General features: G+C 47.0%; 1 protein-coding gene across 1 annotated transcript; it reads right to left on the minus strand.

Moving 5' to 3' along the window:
• Window positions 1–193: 193 nt before the first annotated feature.
• On the minus strand, window positions 194–17,731 carry PLA2G1B (phospholipase A2 group IB). The gene is made up of 5 exons (XM_054663679.1): window positions 17,668–17,731; window positions 5,805–6,020; window positions 3,966–4,125; window positions 3,030–3,157; window positions 194–396 (listed from the first exon to the last, which is right to left on the minus strand). The coding sequence occupies exons 2-5, from the start codon at window positions 5,836–5,838 to the stop codon at window positions 272–274; spliced, it is 447 nt and encodes a 148-aa protein (XP_054519654.1). The 5' UTR covers window positions 5,839–6,020; window positions 17,668–17,731; the 3' UTR covers window positions 194–271.
• Between the last annotated feature and the right edge of the window lie 206 nt (window positions 17,732–17,937).

Consider the following 17,937-nt stretch of genomic DNA (forward strand, 5'->3'; position numbering starts at 1 on the left):
TACTCGGGAGGATGAGGCGGGAGGATTGCTTGAGCCCGGGAGGCGGAGGTTGCAGTGAGGCAAGGTGGCATCACTGCACTCCAGCCTGGGCCACAGAGCAAGACTCCACCTAGAAAAAATAAATACATAAAAATAAAAGAGTAGGCAGAGACCTAGTTTATAGACAGAGAATAAAACAATATCCAAACATGAGGTCTTTCAACAAGGTGCTTTATTGGAGAGTACAGTGTGAGATGAGGCAGATAGAGGTGATGCTTTTGAGAGGTGATATTCAACTCTGACAATACTTCTTGGTGTCCAGGTTCTTGTGTGCCTTGTTATATGGAGCTTTTGAAAAGCAGATGGCAGCGTTGCGGTCGCAGTTGCAAATGAAGGCCTCACACTCTTTGTTTTTGCCTGGAGAGGGATGAAAGGAGAGGACTGAGCCAAGGTGGACCCTGTTTTGTACAATCTGGGGCAAGAAGAATTAACTGGAATAAGCTGGCAGCCATTCCACTGATGCACATTTAGGGCTGACAGATTAAGTGAATACAAATACATCAGGATGCCCAGTTAAATTTGACTTTCAGATAAACAATGAATGCAATATTTGGGACATATACCCCCCAAAAAATTATCCATTGCTTATCTGAAAGTCATATTTATCTGGGCATCCTGTGTTTTTTTGTTTTGTTTTGTTTTTAAGACGGAGTTTCCCTTTTGTCGCCTAGGCTGGAGTGCAGTGGCGCGATCTCAGCTCACTGCAACTTCTGCCTCCTGAGTTCAAGTGATACTCCTGCCTCAGACTCCTGAGTAGCTGGGACTACAGGTGCTCGCCACCATGCCCAGCTAATTTTTGTATTTTTATTAGAGAGGGTGTTTCATCATGTTGGCCAGGCTGGTCTCAAACTCCGGACCTCAAGTGATCCATTTGCCTCGGCCTCCCAAAGTGCTGGGATACAGACGTGAGCCACCATGCCCAACCTAGTTTCTCTACTTTAAAGCATGTATTTTAAAAATTATGGAACATCCTTAAATGGAATACTACATAGACATTTAGAAAAATTAGGTATGCCTGCACATGGAAATTTTCCCAAATAAAAAAAGCTAGTGTATGCCCCAAAAATCTGGAGGAATATGTAACTGGTTATCTTTGGGTAGTAGGATTATAGATGCCTTCCACTTTCCATAATAGATATTTATGTAGAGTTTGAAGTTGCATTACTTTTGGCTTGTTTACTTTTGTAACCAAAATAAACAATAAGATTACAGTTAAAATGCATTTAAACTTTATTACATATAATTTATGTATCTCTGCTTACCTTCAGGAATCTTATTAGTTTTGTTTCTCTCTGATCCTTTATTTTATTTATTTATTTTTTTGAGATAGAGTCTCGCTGTGTCGCCCAGGCTGGAGTGCAGTGGTGGGATCTCGGCTCACTGCAACCTCTGCCTCCCAGGTTCAAGCAATTCTCTTGCCTCAGCCTCCCGAGTAGCTGGGACTACAGGCATGCATCACTACACCCAGCTAATTTTTGTATTTTTAGTAGAGATAGGGTTTCACCATATTGACCAGGCTGGTCTCGAACTTCTCACCTCAAGTGATCCACCCACCTTGGACTTCCAAAGTACTGTGGTTACAGGCTTGAGTCACTGTGCCCAACTGAGTTATTTTTAATTAATATGAACAAACATCCTCTAATGCAGGTTTCTTGTCTTAGTTGCAAACATTAAAAAGAAACTGTGTGTGTGTGTGTGTGTGTGTGTGTGTGTGTGTATTTCTCTGGGGAGAGGTTTCATAGCTTTCATCAGATTTGTAAATTTGGCCCTCTAAAGTGGAGCAGGAGGATGTATAAGCAAATTAAGCCATATTATTCAGTGATTAAAATAGTAACAATGGAAAAAACAGTAACAATAAAGGTTTGAGGCAATATGAAAAAGTCATGACAAGGTGATAAGTGAAAAGGCAGAATGCAAGATTGTATTTATTCTGCAAAGTTGTCAAGATTGTTTTAAAAAAAGAAAAAGTTTATATCTAGTTATATCTAAATAATTGATGCATTCATCAATTATTTATTGAGCACCTACTATATGTCAGACACTGCTCTAGATCTGGGGATATAGCAATAAAGAAAATAGACAGTAATCGGCCAGGCACAGTGACTCACGCCTATAATTCCAGCACTTTGGGAGACTGAGGCAGGCAGATCACTTGAGGTCAGGAGTTTGAGACCAGCCTGGGCAACATGGTAAAACCCCATCTCTGCTAAAATACAAAAAATTAGCCAAGCATGGTGGTGCTCGCTTGTAATTCCAGCTACTCAGGAGGCTTAGGCAGGAGAATCGCTTGAACCCGGGAGGCAGAGGTTGCAGTGAGCTGAACGGAGGTTGAGATGATGAAGTGAGACTCTGTCTCAAAAAAGAAAGGAAGAAAATAGGCAGTAATCCCTGTTCTGTGGATCTTACATTCTATTGGAAAGATGGAATGTAAAGAAATAAGTAGCCGCACATGGTGGCTCACCCCTGTAATCCCAGCACTTTGGGATGCCAAGGTAGGAGGATTGCTTGAAGCCAGGAGTTTAAGACAAGCCTGGCCAACGTAGTAAGACCCAGTCTCTACAAAAAAAATTTTTTAATTAGCCAGGCGTGGTGGTGCACGCTCGTAGTCCCAGCTACTTGGGAGGCTGAGGTCAGCAGATCCCTTGAGCTCAGGAGGTTGAGGCTGCAGTGAGCTATGGTTGCACCACTGTGCTCATGCCTGGGTGACAGAGCAAGACCCTGTCTCTAAACAACAACAAAAAAAACCCAAACTGTCACCACTTACAAGCTGTGTGATCTTGGGCAAATAGCTCAGCCTTCTGAGCCTCAGTTTTCTTATCTGTTAAGTGAGGATAATTGTACCTATCCCATAGTGTTGTTCTGAGGATTAAAGGAGACACTGCCCAGAACCAAGAAAATTATCACTAAATCATGGCTGTTGTTACTATTATTTCCCCCCGGCCTACTGAGAACCAACTAGAATTCATAGGTCAAGGAAGGGATAAACCTACTGCTACAGGTGATTGCCGAGCCAGAGCACGAGTATGAATAGGTGTTGGTGTACGGGTTGTCCAGCAGAAATTTACAGCTGTCCAGCTTCTTGGCCTGGTCGTAGCAGTTGTCATGTGTCTGGCAGCACCTGGAAAGTGGGAGGGACAGCTGAGATAGAAGTAAGTGCAGAGCAATAGGTCAGCCCTCACCTGCCCACTCTCAGGAACAGGTGGGGATGACTTCGCCAAGATGCTTCAGGAGAAATGATCCTATGGCTTGAAAAAATATAACTCCTTTTATCATATATTTATTGAAAGCATTTTTTTTTTTTTTTTTGAGACAGAGTTGCTCTGTTACCCAGGCTGGACAGCAGTGGCACGACCTTGGCTCACTGAAACCTCCAACTCAGTCTCCCAAGTAGCTGGGGTTACAGGCGTTCGCCACCATGTCCGGCTAATTTTTGTATTTTTTAGTAGAGACAGGGTTTCACCATGTTGGCCAGGCTGGTCTCGAACTCCTGACCTCAAGTGATCCGCCCGCCTCGGCCTCCCAAAGTGCTGGGATTACAGGCATGAGCCACCGCGCCTGGCCTGAAAGCGATTTTTAACATGGTTGCAAGAATACAGTAAAATCCTGTATTCAGAAGGTGCAGTGACACTTAACCACTGCTAGAAAATGACACGTGGATAGTTGCTGTGATGTTTACTGTTGCCACATTCTGCCACTGGAGGGCAGCATCGCCCACTGTTTTGCACGTCGGTCATTGTTTCCATCTCTAACGGGGTGCGTTCGCTACAGGGTCCTCTTGGAACATATTTGTTTATTTGACAAGAGGTGAAAATATGTTATCCTTAGCAGATATGCAAGTCCCCTTTTTATGCCTCGTGAGATCCTTGGTGTGTGCCCCACCCCGCCCCCGGCAGGCACTCCAATTTTCCTCCAGGCGGATCACTTACGTGTCCAATTCATCCACGGGGGTGCCTGAGCCCCCCAAGCCACAGTAGCAGCCGTAGTTGTTGTATTCCAAGAAGGGGTCACTCCCCGGGATCACGCACTTGATCATTTTGCGGAACTGCCACACGGCCCGAGGGCTGATGCCCCTGTCGGCGGCGGCCACTGCAAGAAGACATAGCCAGAGTTCAAATCGGTCTGCCAGCACCCCGGGGACACACTGCCTTCCTGCTCCCTCGGGCCCCACGCTGCCTCCCTGACCCCTGCCAGCTGCCTCCTCTGAAGACCGTTGGACCCAGGAACCTGGTAAAGTGAAAGTGGGTAGAGGTTTTTTTTTTTTTTTAATGAAAACTTTATATATATAAAGTTTATATATATGTGTGTGTGTATATGTATATATCTCTTCTTCTTTTTCTTTTTCTTCTTCTTCTGGGACCCTACCGCCTCAGCTAGGATTACAGGCATGTGCCACCCAGATAGGCCTGATAGTTTTTTTTTTTTTTTTTTTTTTGAGATGGAGTCTTGCTCTGTTGCCCAGGTTGGAGTGCAGTGACACGATTTCAGCTCACTGCAAACTCTGCTTCCCGGGTTCATGCCATTCTCCTGCCTCAGCCTCCCTAGGTCAGATAGTTTTAAACTATCTGCATTGTTTATCCAGTGAATATTTATTGAGCACTTACTATGTGCCAGGCTCTGTCATAGGAGCTAGAGATACAGCAGTGAACAGGTATAATAATAATAATAATAATCTCTAACCTCATGGAGCTTACAACCTAGTGGGAGAGAAAAACAATAAATAATAAATGTGATAAGGCCAGGCACGGTGGCTCATGCCTGTAATCCCAGCACTTTGGGAGGCCGAGGCAGGCGGATCACAAGGTCATGAGATTGAGACCATCCTGGCTAACACGATGAAACCCCGTCTTTATTAAAAATACAAAAAAATTAGCGGGGCGTGGTGGCAGGCGCCTTTAGTCCCTGCTACTGGGGAGGCTGAGGTGGGAGAATGGCGTGAACCCAGCAGGTGGAGCTTGCAGTGAGCCGAGATCGCACCACTGTACTCCAGCCTTGGCGACAAAGCAAGACTCTGTCTCAATAATAATAATAATAATAATAAATGTGATAAGTAAGGAAACTGGATACTGCATTAGAAAGGGGAAGAATAGAGCAGGATGAGGAGAATCTAAAAGGGAGGTCACCCAGCCTGGCCAACATGGTGAAAACCTGTCTCTACCAAAAAAAACACACAAAAAATTAGCTGGGCATGGTGGTGTGTGCCAGCTACTTGAGAGCTACAAGTCCCAGCTACTTGAGAGGCTGAGGCAAGAGAATTATTTGAACCCAGGAGACGGAGGTTGTAGTGATCTGAGATCACGCCACCGCACTCCAGCCTGGGCGACAGAGTGAGCCCCTGTCTCAAAAATAAAATAAAGTAAAATAAAAATAAAAATTAAAATAAAATAAAATAAATGGGAGATTGGCCTAACTACTTAGTTGAGTAAGGTGGGAGGATCACTTGAGCCCACGAGTTGGAAGCTGTGGTGAGCTATGATCATGCCACTGAACTCCAGCCTGGGTGATAGAGCAAGACCCTGTCTGGAAAAAAGAAAATAAAGGCAAGCTTTCTTAGCTCAGGCAATCTGAGTTCAGACTTGCAGGTTGAAAAAGTGCCAGCCTTGAGGGAACCCCAATAGAGGAGCCCTTAAGCCCCACTGGGAACCTCGAATTGAGACTGCGGGGCTGGCCATCCCTGTTTGCTGTGGCCTGTGGCCCCCATTCCAGAGGAGTGAGATCTTAGCTCACTTGGGAGAGAAAGGCGGGTGGAGCCGGGGAGACTTGCCTACCTGTGAGCAGCACAGCTAGCACAAGGAGTTTCATCTTGCAGTCAAGGTGAGAAAAGAACTGAGATGACCAGTCTCAGGTATAGTCTTATAGTCAGTCTCCACACAACCCCGCCCAGATAAGGCTGGAGTGTTTGCTTTGCTCTTGGCTGAGTTTGGGGCTGGCCTTGAATCTGTCTGTTGCAGGAATGACCCTGACGATTTGCCAGCATGGGATCACTGGAAAATATGTTATGCATTTGTCCTTAGCAACTGTTAACCAAAGGGATGGTTTCTGGAGTTTTCAGATCTTACAATCTTGACCCTCATACCCACCACTTTGTACTCAGCCCAGCTTCACGGGCTGGTTGGGGAAAGCAAAGCCGTCAGTTCAGTTGGACGCTGGGATAAGGGAGACAAGAAGGAAGTGCAGCCTGGGCAACATAGAGAGACCTCATCTCTAAAAAAAAAATGTTAACCAGGTGTGGTGGTGGATTGCACCTGTGATCCCAGCAACTCAGGAGGCTGAGATGGGAGGATCTCGTGAGCCAGGGAGGTCAAGGCTGCAATGAACCGTGATTGAGCCTCTGCAGCAGAGTGAGACCCTATTTCAAAAAAAAAAAAGAAAAAAGATTGCTGCCTGCAGCCTCCATGTCTTATCAAGTGCCTGAATCTGCGCACTGGGTCTGGTTGAATAGTCCCATCAGTCGTGCACCTTGCAGATAAAGAGACAGGTTCAGAGAGTTGCGGTAACTTGCCCAAGGTCACACAGTTGGCAAATGACAAAATAGGGCTCCAGTTTAGATCTGTCTGATTCCAAGGCAGAGGTTTTATTTTTTTCCACCACTCCGCTCTGCAGTGTGGGTTTGTGAGGGGTTTGGATTCCAAAGGCCTGAGTCTGAATTATAGAATACTAAAGGGCATTAGAACTGTCATATCAGAGGCCAGGCACGGTGGCTCATGCCTGTAATCCCAGCACTTTGGGAGGCTGAGGCTGGCAGATCACCTGAGGTGGAGAGTTCGAGACCAGCCTGACCAACATGGAATAACCCTGTCTCTACTAAAAACACAAAATTAGCCAGGCATGGTGGCGCATGCCTGTAATCCCAGCTACTCGGGAGGCTGAGGCAGGAGAATGGCTTGAACCCTGGAGGCAGAGGTTGCGGTGAGCTGAGATCACGCCACTGCACTCCAGCCTAGGGAACAAGAGCAAAACTCCATCTCAAAAAAAAACCTGTCACATCACATATCTATTTATTTATATATATTTTTCGAGACGGAGTCTTGCTCTGTTGCCTAGGCTGGAGTGCAATGGCGCGATCTCGGCTCACTGCAAGCTCTGCCTCCCAGGTTCATGCCATTCTCCTGCCTCAGCCTCCCAAGTAGCTGGGACTACAGGCACCCACCACCACGCCCGGTTAATTTTTTTTTTGTATTTTTAGTAGAGATGGGGTTTCACCGCATTAGCCAGGATGGTCTCGATCTCCTGACCTCGTGATCCACCTGCCTTGGCCTCCCAAAATGCTGGGATTACAGGCGTGAGCCACCGCGCCTGGCCAAATATCTACATAACATTGTTTAGCTGAAATTCACATAACATTAACCATGTTTAAGTAAACAATTCGGGGGCATTTAGTACCTTCACAGTGTTTTGCAACCATCACCTCTATGGGGTTCCAGAACATTTTTATCACTCCAGAAGGAAACCCTGTACCCATTAGCAGTCACACTCCCTCAGCCCCTGGTAACTGCTAATCTGCTTCTCTCTCTCTCTCTCTCTTTTTTTTTGAGACAGAGTTTCGCTCTTGTCGCCCAGGCTGGAGTGCAATGGCACGATCTCGGCTTACTGCAACCTCCGCCTCCCAGGTTCAAGCGATTCTCCTGCCTCAGCCTCCTGTGTAGCTGGGAATTACAGGCGCCTGCCAGCATGCCTGGATAATTTTTGTATTTTTAGTAGAGACAAGGTTTCACCATGTTGGTCAGGCTGGTCTCAAACTCCTGACCTCAGGTGATCCATACACCTCAGCCTCCCAAAATGCTGGGATTACAGGCATGAACCACTGTGCCTGGCCTCTGATCTGCTTCTCTCTATATATATTTATAATTGGTTAACTTGGTGCTCTTCTGTTCCTATGTCACCTCTACAACAACCCTGTGGGATAAGGAGGGCCTGGTTATTTAATTTATTTATCTGTTTTTTTTTTTTTTGAGACAAAGTGTCGCTCTGTTTCCCAGACTGATGTGCAGTGACACGATCATAGTTCACTGCAGCCTCAACCTCCTGGGCTCAAGCAATCCTCCCACCTTAGCTTCCCAATTAGTGGGGACTACAGACATGTGTCACCACACCTGGCTAATTTAAAAAAATTTTTTGGGCCAGGCACGGTGGCTCATACCTGTAATCCCAGCGCTTGGGGAGACCGAGGCAGGCGGATCACGAGGTCAGGTGATGGAGACCATCCTGGCTAACACAGTGAAACCTTGTCTCTACTAAAGATACAAAAAATAAGCTGGGCATGGTGGCGGGTGCCTGTAATCTCAGCAACTTGGGAGGCTGAGGCAGAAGAATGGCGTGAACCCAGGAGGCAGAGTTTGCAGTGAGCCGAGATCACGCCACTGTACTCCGGCCTGGGCGACACAGCGAGACTCTGTCTCAAAAAAAATTTTTGGAGACATGGTGTCTCCCTATGTTGCCCAGGCTGGTCTTGAACTCCTGGCCTCAAGTGATCCTCCCATCTAAGCCTCCCAAAGCATTGGGATCACAGGCGTGAGCCACTGTGCCCAGCAACCTTGATAGTTTTGAGGAGTATTGGTCAGGATGACCCTCTCTTGGAATTTGTGTGTGGGTGTGTGTGTGTGTGTTTGTTGTAGTCTCACTCTGTCGCCCAGGCTGGAGTGCAGTGGCACAATCTCGGCTCACTGCAACCTCTGTCTCCCAGGTTCAAGTGATTCTTGTGCCTCAGCCTCTGAGTAGCTGGGATTACAGGCACGTGCCACCACGCCCAGCTAATTTTTATTTATTTATTTTTGAGACGGAGTCTCACTCTGTCACCAGGCTGGAGTGCAGTGGCGCGATCTCAGCTCACTGCAACCTCTGCCTCCCGGGTTCAAGTGATTCTCCTGCCTCAGCCTCCCGAGTAGCTGGGACTACAGGTGCACACCACTGCGTCCAGCTAATTTTTGTATTTTTAGTAGAGACGGGGTTTCACCATGTTGGCCAGGATGGTCTTGATTTCTTGACCTCATGATCTGCCTGCCTCAGCCTCCCAAAGTGCTGGGATTACAGGCGTGAACCACTGCACCTGGCTCTCTATTGGAATTGTCCTGTGTTTTTCTCATAATTAGATTACAGTTACGGGTTTGGGGGAGGAAGACCACAGAGGCAAAGTGCCATTTCATCACATGGCTGCTTTATGTTTAATCATCTCTTTTCTGGGCCGGGCGTGGTGGCTCATGCCTGCAGTCCCAGCACTTCGGGAGGCCAAGGCGGGTGGATCACCTGAGGTCAGGAGATCGAGACCATGGTGAAACCCCATCTCTACTAAAAATACAAAAAATTAGCTGGGCGTGGTGGCAGGTGCCTGTTGTCCCAGGTACTCCGGAGGCTGAGGCAGGAGAATGGCGTGAACCTGGGAGGCGGAGCTTGCAGTGAGCCGAGATCGCGCCACTGCACTCCAGCCCGGGTGACAGAGTGAGACTCTGCCTCAAAATAAATAAATAAAAATAAAAATGAAATACCATTAAAAATTCAGTTTCTCAGTCACAATGGCCACATTTCAAGGCTCATAGACACATGTGGTGAGTGGCTGCCAGATTGGCAGCCACAGAATGTTTCCATGATCACAGAAGGTTCTGTTGGACAGGGCTGCTGTGGATTGTCACAGAGCCTGTCTCAGGGCTGCCCCATGGGAGGTGGGGGCTATGAGGACTAATGGAGGGGGACTTGGTTAGGTCAGAATCCCACATCAGCTTGACTGAATGGTCCTGCCTCTGCAGCCCCAGAATGAGTGGAGTCTGCCCAAGCAAAGGGAAGCCTTGCCCAGCAAAATGTTCAGTCCCTCTTATGTGGGTTCCTTGGGGTCATAACAAGACAGAGGACCAGGCACTGCTCCTAGATTTAGGCCTGAAGGATGCTAAGTGGGTGATTGGGGGTGGCTCAAAGAAGGAGAAGCAGCTATGGTTGCAAGTAAAGTTATTAATTACCCTTTTTTTCCAGGCTGGAGTGCAGTGGTGCAATCTTGGCTCACTGCAACCTCCACCTCCCAGGTTCGAGTGATTCTTCTGCCCCAGCCTCCTGTGTAGCTGGGACTATAGGCAAGTGCCACCACACCTGGCTAATTTTTGTATTTTTATTAGAGATAGTGTTTTGCCATGTTGGCCAGGCTGGTCTCAAACTCCTGCCCTCAAGTGATCCACCCGCCTCGGTCTCCCAAAGTGCTGGGAATACAGACATGAGCCACCGCACCTGGCTAATGAGTTACTATTAACAGAGCGCTAACTCCATCCCAGGTCCCATATGCTAAGAACCTGGCACAAAGGTCGAAGTAGGTCCAGTACAAACTTCATTTTACAGAGAAGACAGCTGAGGCTGAGAGAGGTTAAGTGACTGCCCCAGAGTCACACATCAGGACCAAGATATGAATTCGATCTGGTTCTCATGCTACCATCTCAGGCTAGGGAGTACTGAAAGTCCCTTGAGGAAGGAAGAGATTCAGTCCAACCTACGACTTCCCTCCTTCCCCAGCCCATGAAAGCCTTCCTAAGAACAATCTGGACAAACTCCACGTGCTGGAGTTTAGGCAAAGCACCTGGTGGGGAGGGGGTCCGGCCGCTGCCACAACCCTCTCCCCCCGGAAAGAGACATGCTCACTGTGACAGCCCAGACCTCTGTGGCTCCTGCCACAAAGGTGACAGTATAAGGGACCTGGAAGGGCACTAGGTAGCTCCCCAAGCCCCTACACTCTTTGTACCTTGACCTTACACCACCCCAGATCCCTGCACAGGTGTGCGAAGCACAGCCTCTCCCAGCCTGGGAAAAACACACTCTTCAGTGGAAAGAACAGCTAAGCATAGCTGCTTGGCCCCTTCAGGTGAGGGCGTACCCACGCTTCAGCAAGGCCACATCTACTTGGCTTCTTTTTTTTTTTTTTTTTTTTTTTGAGATGGAGTTTCGCTCTTGTTGCCCAGGCTGGAGTACAATGGCGTGATCTCAGCTCACCGCAACCTCCGCCTCCCAGGTTCAAGCAATTCTCCTGCCTCAGCCTCCTGAGTAGCTGGGATTACAGGAAGGCACCACCACACCCGGCAAATTTTGTATTTTTAGTAGAGATGGGGTTTCTCCATGTTGAGGCTGGTCTCGAACTCCTGACCTCAGGTGATCCGCCCGCCTCGGCCTCCCAAAGTGCTGGGATTACAGGCGTGAGCCACCGCACCCGGCCAGGTCTATTTGGCTTCTAAAGGATAGGGCTCCTGTTTCTAGGAAGTGCTTAACAGCAGCTACCAGCTACCATCTGCTGAGTGTTTCTATACGCTTGGCACTGTGCTAGCACTGTGCTTTACATATGTTGTCTTTCAGCCTAACAACACTCTTCTGATATAGTTATTATTACTGTGATGGTTGTCATCATCTTCCCCATCTTATAGATGATGAAGCAGTTTCAGAGAGTGTAAGTAACTTGCTCAAAGTCACATGGCTAGAAAGTGGAGAAAAAATTTGAACCTGTGTCTACCTGCCTCTGATTCCTGCTCTCTCCAGTGATAACAACAGCAGCAATTAACATGCTGTGAGGCTGTGCTAGGAAGGATACTAAGAGCCTTGTATAGGCTAGCCCACCATCAGGTGCCAATGAGCAAAATGAGGCAGTATACCGGTGTAACTAAACCTTTTCCACTCCCAAAGCCACCATCTTCAGTGTCAGGATCATCCTGACAGCCTCCTAACTGCTATAATGGCACTGTCTACCTCCATCTCTCCGGAGAAGGGATAGTGTAGCCAGTGGCTCCCAAACTTGACTGATCCCTGGACTCCCCTGGAAAACTTAAAGAGTGATATAGGCCAGGCATGATGGCTCAGGCTTATAATCCCAGCTATTCTGGAAGCTGAGGCAGGAGGATTGCTTGAGTCAGGAATTCAAGGCCACATTGTGCTATGATTGTACCACTCTACTCCAGCCTGGGCAACAGAGGGAGACCCTGTTTCAAAAAAAAAAAAAAAAAAAAAAAAAAGGTAATACAGATTATTGGAATGTAAGATGTGCAGGTTGGGTATAAGGATCTGAAATCTGTGGTCTCTCTCTCTTTTTTTTTTTGAGACGATGTCTGGTTCTGTCACCCAGGCTGGAGTGCAGTGGTGCAATCTCGGCTCACTGCAACCCCTGCCTCCCAGGTTCAAGTGATTCTCCAGCCTCAGCCTCCCAAGTAGCTGGGATTACAGGCATGTGCCATCACGCTTGGCTAATTTTTTTGTATTTTTAGTAGAAATGGGGTTTCGCCATGTTGACCAGGTTGGTCTTAAACGTTTGACCTCAGGTGATCTGCCCGCCTTGGCCTCCCAAAGTGCTGGGATTACAGGCATGAGCCACCGTGCCCAGCTGCTCTTTTTTATTTAAATTTTTTTTCAGCAGGCCAGGCACGGTGGCTCACGCCTGTAATCCCAGCACTTTGGGAGGCCGAGGCCAGCAGATCACCCGAGGTTGGGAGTTTGAGACCAGCCTGACCAACATGGAGAAACCCCATCTCTAATAAAAATAGAAAATTAGCCGGGTGTGGTGGTGCATGCCTGTAATCCCAGCTACTTGGGAAGCTGAGTCAGGAGAACCGCTTGAACCCGGGAGGCGGAGGTTGCCGTGAACCAAGATCGCATCATTGCACTCCAGCCTGGGCAACCAGAGTGAAACTCCATCTCGAAAAAAAACAAATTTTGTTTTCTAGGTGATTCTGATATGTAGTTTTAAACCATTGTTTTTTTTTTTTTTTTTGAAATGACTGTTGGATGGAGGTTACTGGGTGTTATTATGCTTTAAAACTCAAATATACTGTATATTTTTTCTCCTTTTTTTTTTTTTTTTTGAGAACACCATGGGGGAAAACGCCCCCATAATCCAATCACCTTCCACCAGGTGCTTTCTTCCACACTTGGGGAATACAATTTGAGATGAGATTTTGGTGGGAAAACAGAGCCAAACCATATCATTCCTCCTTGGCTCCTCCCAAATCTTATGTCCTTTTCACATTTCAAAATCAATCATGCCTTCCCCACAGTCCTCCAAAGTCTTAATTCATTCCAGCAATAACCCAAAAGTCCAAGTTTAAAGTCTCATCTGAGACAAGGTAAGTCCCTCCACCTATGAGTCTGTAAAATAAGAAACAAGTTGGTTACTTCCAAGAAACAACGCAGATACAGGCATTGGGTAAATGTTCCCATTCCAAATGAGAGAAATTGGCCAAAACAAAGGGGTCACAGGCCCCATGCAAGTCCGAAACCCAGCAGTGCGGTCATTAAACCTTAAAGCTCTGAAATGATCTCCTTTGACTGCATGTCTCACATCCAGGGCACACTGTGTGGGCGACAAGCCACCCAGGCGCCGAGGCAAGAGACTGAGGACATGAGCTGTTCCAGTATAATAAAATATAAAACAAGAATAGTTATACTAGATATAGATCTTAGATATTATTATATATGAATATCAATAATCATTAGTTGGTAGCAATGACTCTTTATTCCAATATTATAATAATCCTCGCTCTATAATCATAACTTAGGAAAAACCAGACCATGCAGAGATGGGAGCTGAGGGGACATAGTGAGGTGTGACTGGAAGACAAGAGTGCGAGCCTTCTGTTATGCCCGGACAGGGCCACCAGAGGGCTCCTTGGTCTAGCGGTAACGCCAGCGTCTGTGAAGACGCCCATTGCCAGGTGGACCGTGGTCTAGTGGTAGCATAAGTGTCAAGGGAAAACACCCACTGCTTTGCAGACCGGGAAAGGGAGTCTCCCTTTCCCTGGGGGAGTTTAGAGAAGACTCTACTCCTCCACCTCTTGTGGAGGGCCTGACATTAGTCAGGCTCGCCCATGGTTATCTGGAGGCCTAACCGTCTCCCTGTGATGCTGTGCTTCAGTGGTCACGCTCCTAGTCCGCCTTCATGTTCCATCCTGTACACCTGGCTCTGCCTTCTAGATAGCAGTAGCAAATTAGTGAAAGTACTAAAAGTCTCTAATAAGCAGAAACAATGGCGTAAGCTGTCTCTCTCTCTCCCTCTCTCTCTCTGCCTCGGCTGCCAGGCAGGGAAGGGCCCCCTGTCCAGTGGACACGTGACCCACGTGACCTTACGTATCATTGGAGATGACTCGCACTCTTTACCCTGCCCCTTTTGCTTTGTATCCAATAAATAACAGTGCAGCCAGACATTCAGGGCCACTACCGGTCTCTGCAACTTGGTGGTAGTGGTTCCCCGGGCCCAGCTGTCTTTTATTTTATCTCTTTGTCTTGTGTCTTTATTTCTACACTCTCTCGTCTCTGCACATGGGGAGAGACCCACCGACCCTGTGGGGCTGGACCCTACACACTGATGTAAGGGGTGGGTTCCTAAGGCCTAAGGCAGCTCCATCCTGTGGCTTTGCAGGGTACAGCCCCCATGGCTGCTTTCAGGGGCTATGTACCTGTGGCTTTTCCAGGCACATGGTGTGAGCTGTCAGTGGATCTACCTTTCTGGGGTCTGGAAGATGATGGCCCTCTTCTCAGCTGCACTAGGCAATGCCCCAGTGGGGATTTTGTGTGGGGGCTCCAACCCCACGTTTCCCTTCTGCACTGCCCTAGCAGAGGTTTTCCATGAGGGCTCTGCCCCTGCAGCAGACTTCTGCCTGGACATCCAGGCATTTTCATATGTATTAGTCCATTTTCATGCTGCTGATAAAGACACTTCTGAGGCTGGGAAGAAAAAAAGATTTAACGGACTTACACTTCCACATGGCTGAGGATGCCTCACAATCATGGCAGAAAGTGAAAGGCATGTCTCACATGGTGGCAGGTAAGAGAAGAGATCTTGTGTAGGGAAACTCCCCCTTATAGAATCATCAGATCTTATGAGACTTATTCACTATCATGAGAACAGCACAGGAAAGACCTGCCCCCATTATTCAATTACCTCACACCAGGTCCCTCCCACAACACGTGGGAATTCAAGATGAGATTTGGGTGGGGACACAGCCAAACCATATCACCATACATCCTCTAAAACCTAGACAGAGGTTCCCAAACCTCAACTCTTTTCTTCTGCACACCTGCAGGCCTATCACCACATGGAAGCTGCCAATGCTTGTGGCTTGCACCCTCTGAAGCAATGGCCCGAGCTGTACCTTGGCTCCTTTTAGCCACAGCTGGAGCTGGAGTGGCTGGGATGCAGGGCACCGTGTCTGGGGGCTACACAGAGCAATGGAGCCCTGGATCTGACCCACAAAACCATTTTTCTGTCCTAGGCCTCTGTGCCTGTGATGGTAGGGGCTGTCATGAAGATTTCTGATGTGCCTTGGAGACATTTTCCCCCATGGTCTTGGCCATTAACACATTTGGCTTTTTGTTACTTATGCAAATTTCTGCAGCTGGCTTGAATCCCCAGAAAATGGGTTTTTCTTTTCTACCACATGGTCAGGCTGCAAGTTTTCCAAACCTTTATGCTCTGCTTCCCTTTTAAACATAAGTCCCAATTTCAAACCATCTCTTTGTGAATGCACATGATAGAATGCTTTCAGAAAAGGCCACTCACCTCTTGAATGCTTTTCTGCTTAGAATTTTTCTTCTGCCAGATAACCTAAATAATCTCTCTCAAGTTCAAAGTTCCACAGATCTCTAGGGCAGGAGCAAAATGCCACCAGTTCCTTTGCTAAAGCATAGCAAGAATGACCTTTGCTCCAGGACCAAGTAAATTCCTCATCTCCATCTGAGACCATCTCAGCCTGGACTTCATTATCCATATCACTATCAACATTTTGGTCAATACCATTCAACAAGTCTCTAAGAAGTTCCAAGCTTTCCCACATCTTCCTGTCTTCTTCTGAGCCCCCCCTAAACTGTTCCGACCTCTGCCTGTTATCCAATTCCAAAGTCACATCTACAAGTTTCAGGTTATCTGTATAGCAGTACACCTAGCAGAGGTTCCCCATGAGGGCCCTGCCCCTGCAGCTGACTTCTGCCTGGACATCCAGGCATTTTCACATGTATTAGTCAGTTTTCATGCTGCTGATAAAGACATACCTGAGACTGGGAAGAAAAAGAGATTTAATGGATTTATAGTTACACCTGGCTGGGGAGGCCTCACAATCATGGCAAAAGTTGAAAGGCATGTCTCACTTGGTGGCAAGACAAGAGAAGAGACCTTGTGTAGGAAAACTCCCTCTTATATAATCATCGGATCTCATGAGAGCTGGTACCAATTCTCTGTATTAGTCTGTTCTCACACTGCTATAAAGATACTACCTGAGACTGGGTAATTTATAAAGAAAGGAGGTTTGATAGTTCCACATGGCTGGGAAGCCTCAGGAAACTTACAATCATGGCAGAAGGCAAAGGGGAAGCAAAGCACATCTTACATGGCAGCAGGAGAGAGAGAGCAGAGTGGGGAGTGTTACTTTTAAACCACTGGATCTTGTGAGAACTCACTATCATGAGAACAGCAGGGGGGGAACCACCCCCATAATCCAATCACCTCCCACCAGATCCCTCCCTGGGGATTTCAATTCCAGATGAGATTTGGGTGGGGACACAGAGCCAAACCATATCACCCACATACTTCTTTTTTATTGGCTATTTTAAAGCAAATCACAGCTCTCAAGTCATTTTATTCATAAGCATTTCTGTATGCATTTCAAACTTTAAGTATTTTTTAATTCTGGTAAAAAACATATAAAGTTTACCATCTTAACCATATTTGAATAGGCAGTTCAGTAGTGTTCAGTATATTCACACTGATAACATTTTTCATCTTGCAAATCCAAAACTGCACCTATTAAACAACTCTCCTTCTCCCTTGCCCCAGGCTCTGGTAACCGCCATTCTACTTTTTGTTTCTGTGAATTTGACTAATCTCAGTACCTCGTATAAGTGGAATCATATAGTATTTCATCCACAGTCTTATTTCACATAACACGATGTAACCTGATGTCCTCAAGGTTCATCCATGTTGTAGTATATGACAGTATTCCCTTCCTTTTTTTTTTTTTTTTTTTTTTGAGACAGAGTCTTGCTCTGTCACCCAGGGTGGAGGCTGGAGTACAGTGGCACTATCTTGGCTCACCGCAACCTCCACCTCCTGGGTTCAAGCGATTCTTCTGCCTCAGCCTCCCAAGTAGCTGGGATTACAGGTGCCCACCACCACGTCTGGCTAATTTTTGTATTTTTAGTAGAGACAGGGTTTCACCATGTTGGCCAGGCTGGTCTCAAACTCCTGACCTCAGGTAATCCACCTGCTTTGGTCTCCCAAAGTGCTGGGGATTACAGGCGTGAGCCACCACATTCAGCCCAATTTCCTTCCTTTTTAAGGCTGAATAAATAGTCCATTGTATGGATAGATCACATTTTGCGTATCCATTTATCCATTGATGGACTTTTGGGTTGTTTCTACCTTTTGGCTATCATGAATATTGCTGCTGTGAACACTGGCGTACAAATATCTGTTTGAAGGGCTGGGTGCGGTGGTGCACGCCTGTAATCCCAGCAATGAGTGTGAAGTGGCATCTCATTGTCAACACTAAGCTCTGGGTCAAGTGGAAAGTAAAGACCTTCCCAGGAGGAAAGCAGGAGGGAGAAAGTGCAGAGAATATTTAAAAATATCCACTCTGATTATTTAAGTTAAAGGCACTTGAAAAACAGCAGGAACAAGATGATCACTCTCACCTTTGTGCTGTTTCTTAAAAGCAGAAGATGATGAAATTCCTGAGTGAAAGACCCCCAACCTGTACTGGAAAGAAAGGCAACATCCTTATCTTCAAGGGCGAGAAGTCGGCACCAAGATGATTCTGTGCAGACCCTTGTTAAAGTAATTTTTTTTTTTTTTGAGACACGGTCTTGCTCTGTCACCCAGGCTGGAGTACAGTGGTGCAATCTCAGCTCACTGCAGCCTCTGTCTCCCTGGCTCAAGAAATCCTCCCATCTCAGCCTCCCAAG

The sequence above is a fragment of the Pan troglodytes genome, chromosome 10 (genome assembly GCF_028858775.2).
Source record: "Pan troglodytes isolate AG18354 chromosome 10, NHGRI_mPanTro3-v2.0_pri, whole genome shotgun sequence".
Classification (NCBI taxonomy): Eukaryota; Metazoa; Chordata; class Mammalia; order Primates; family Hominidae; genus Pan; species Pan troglodytes.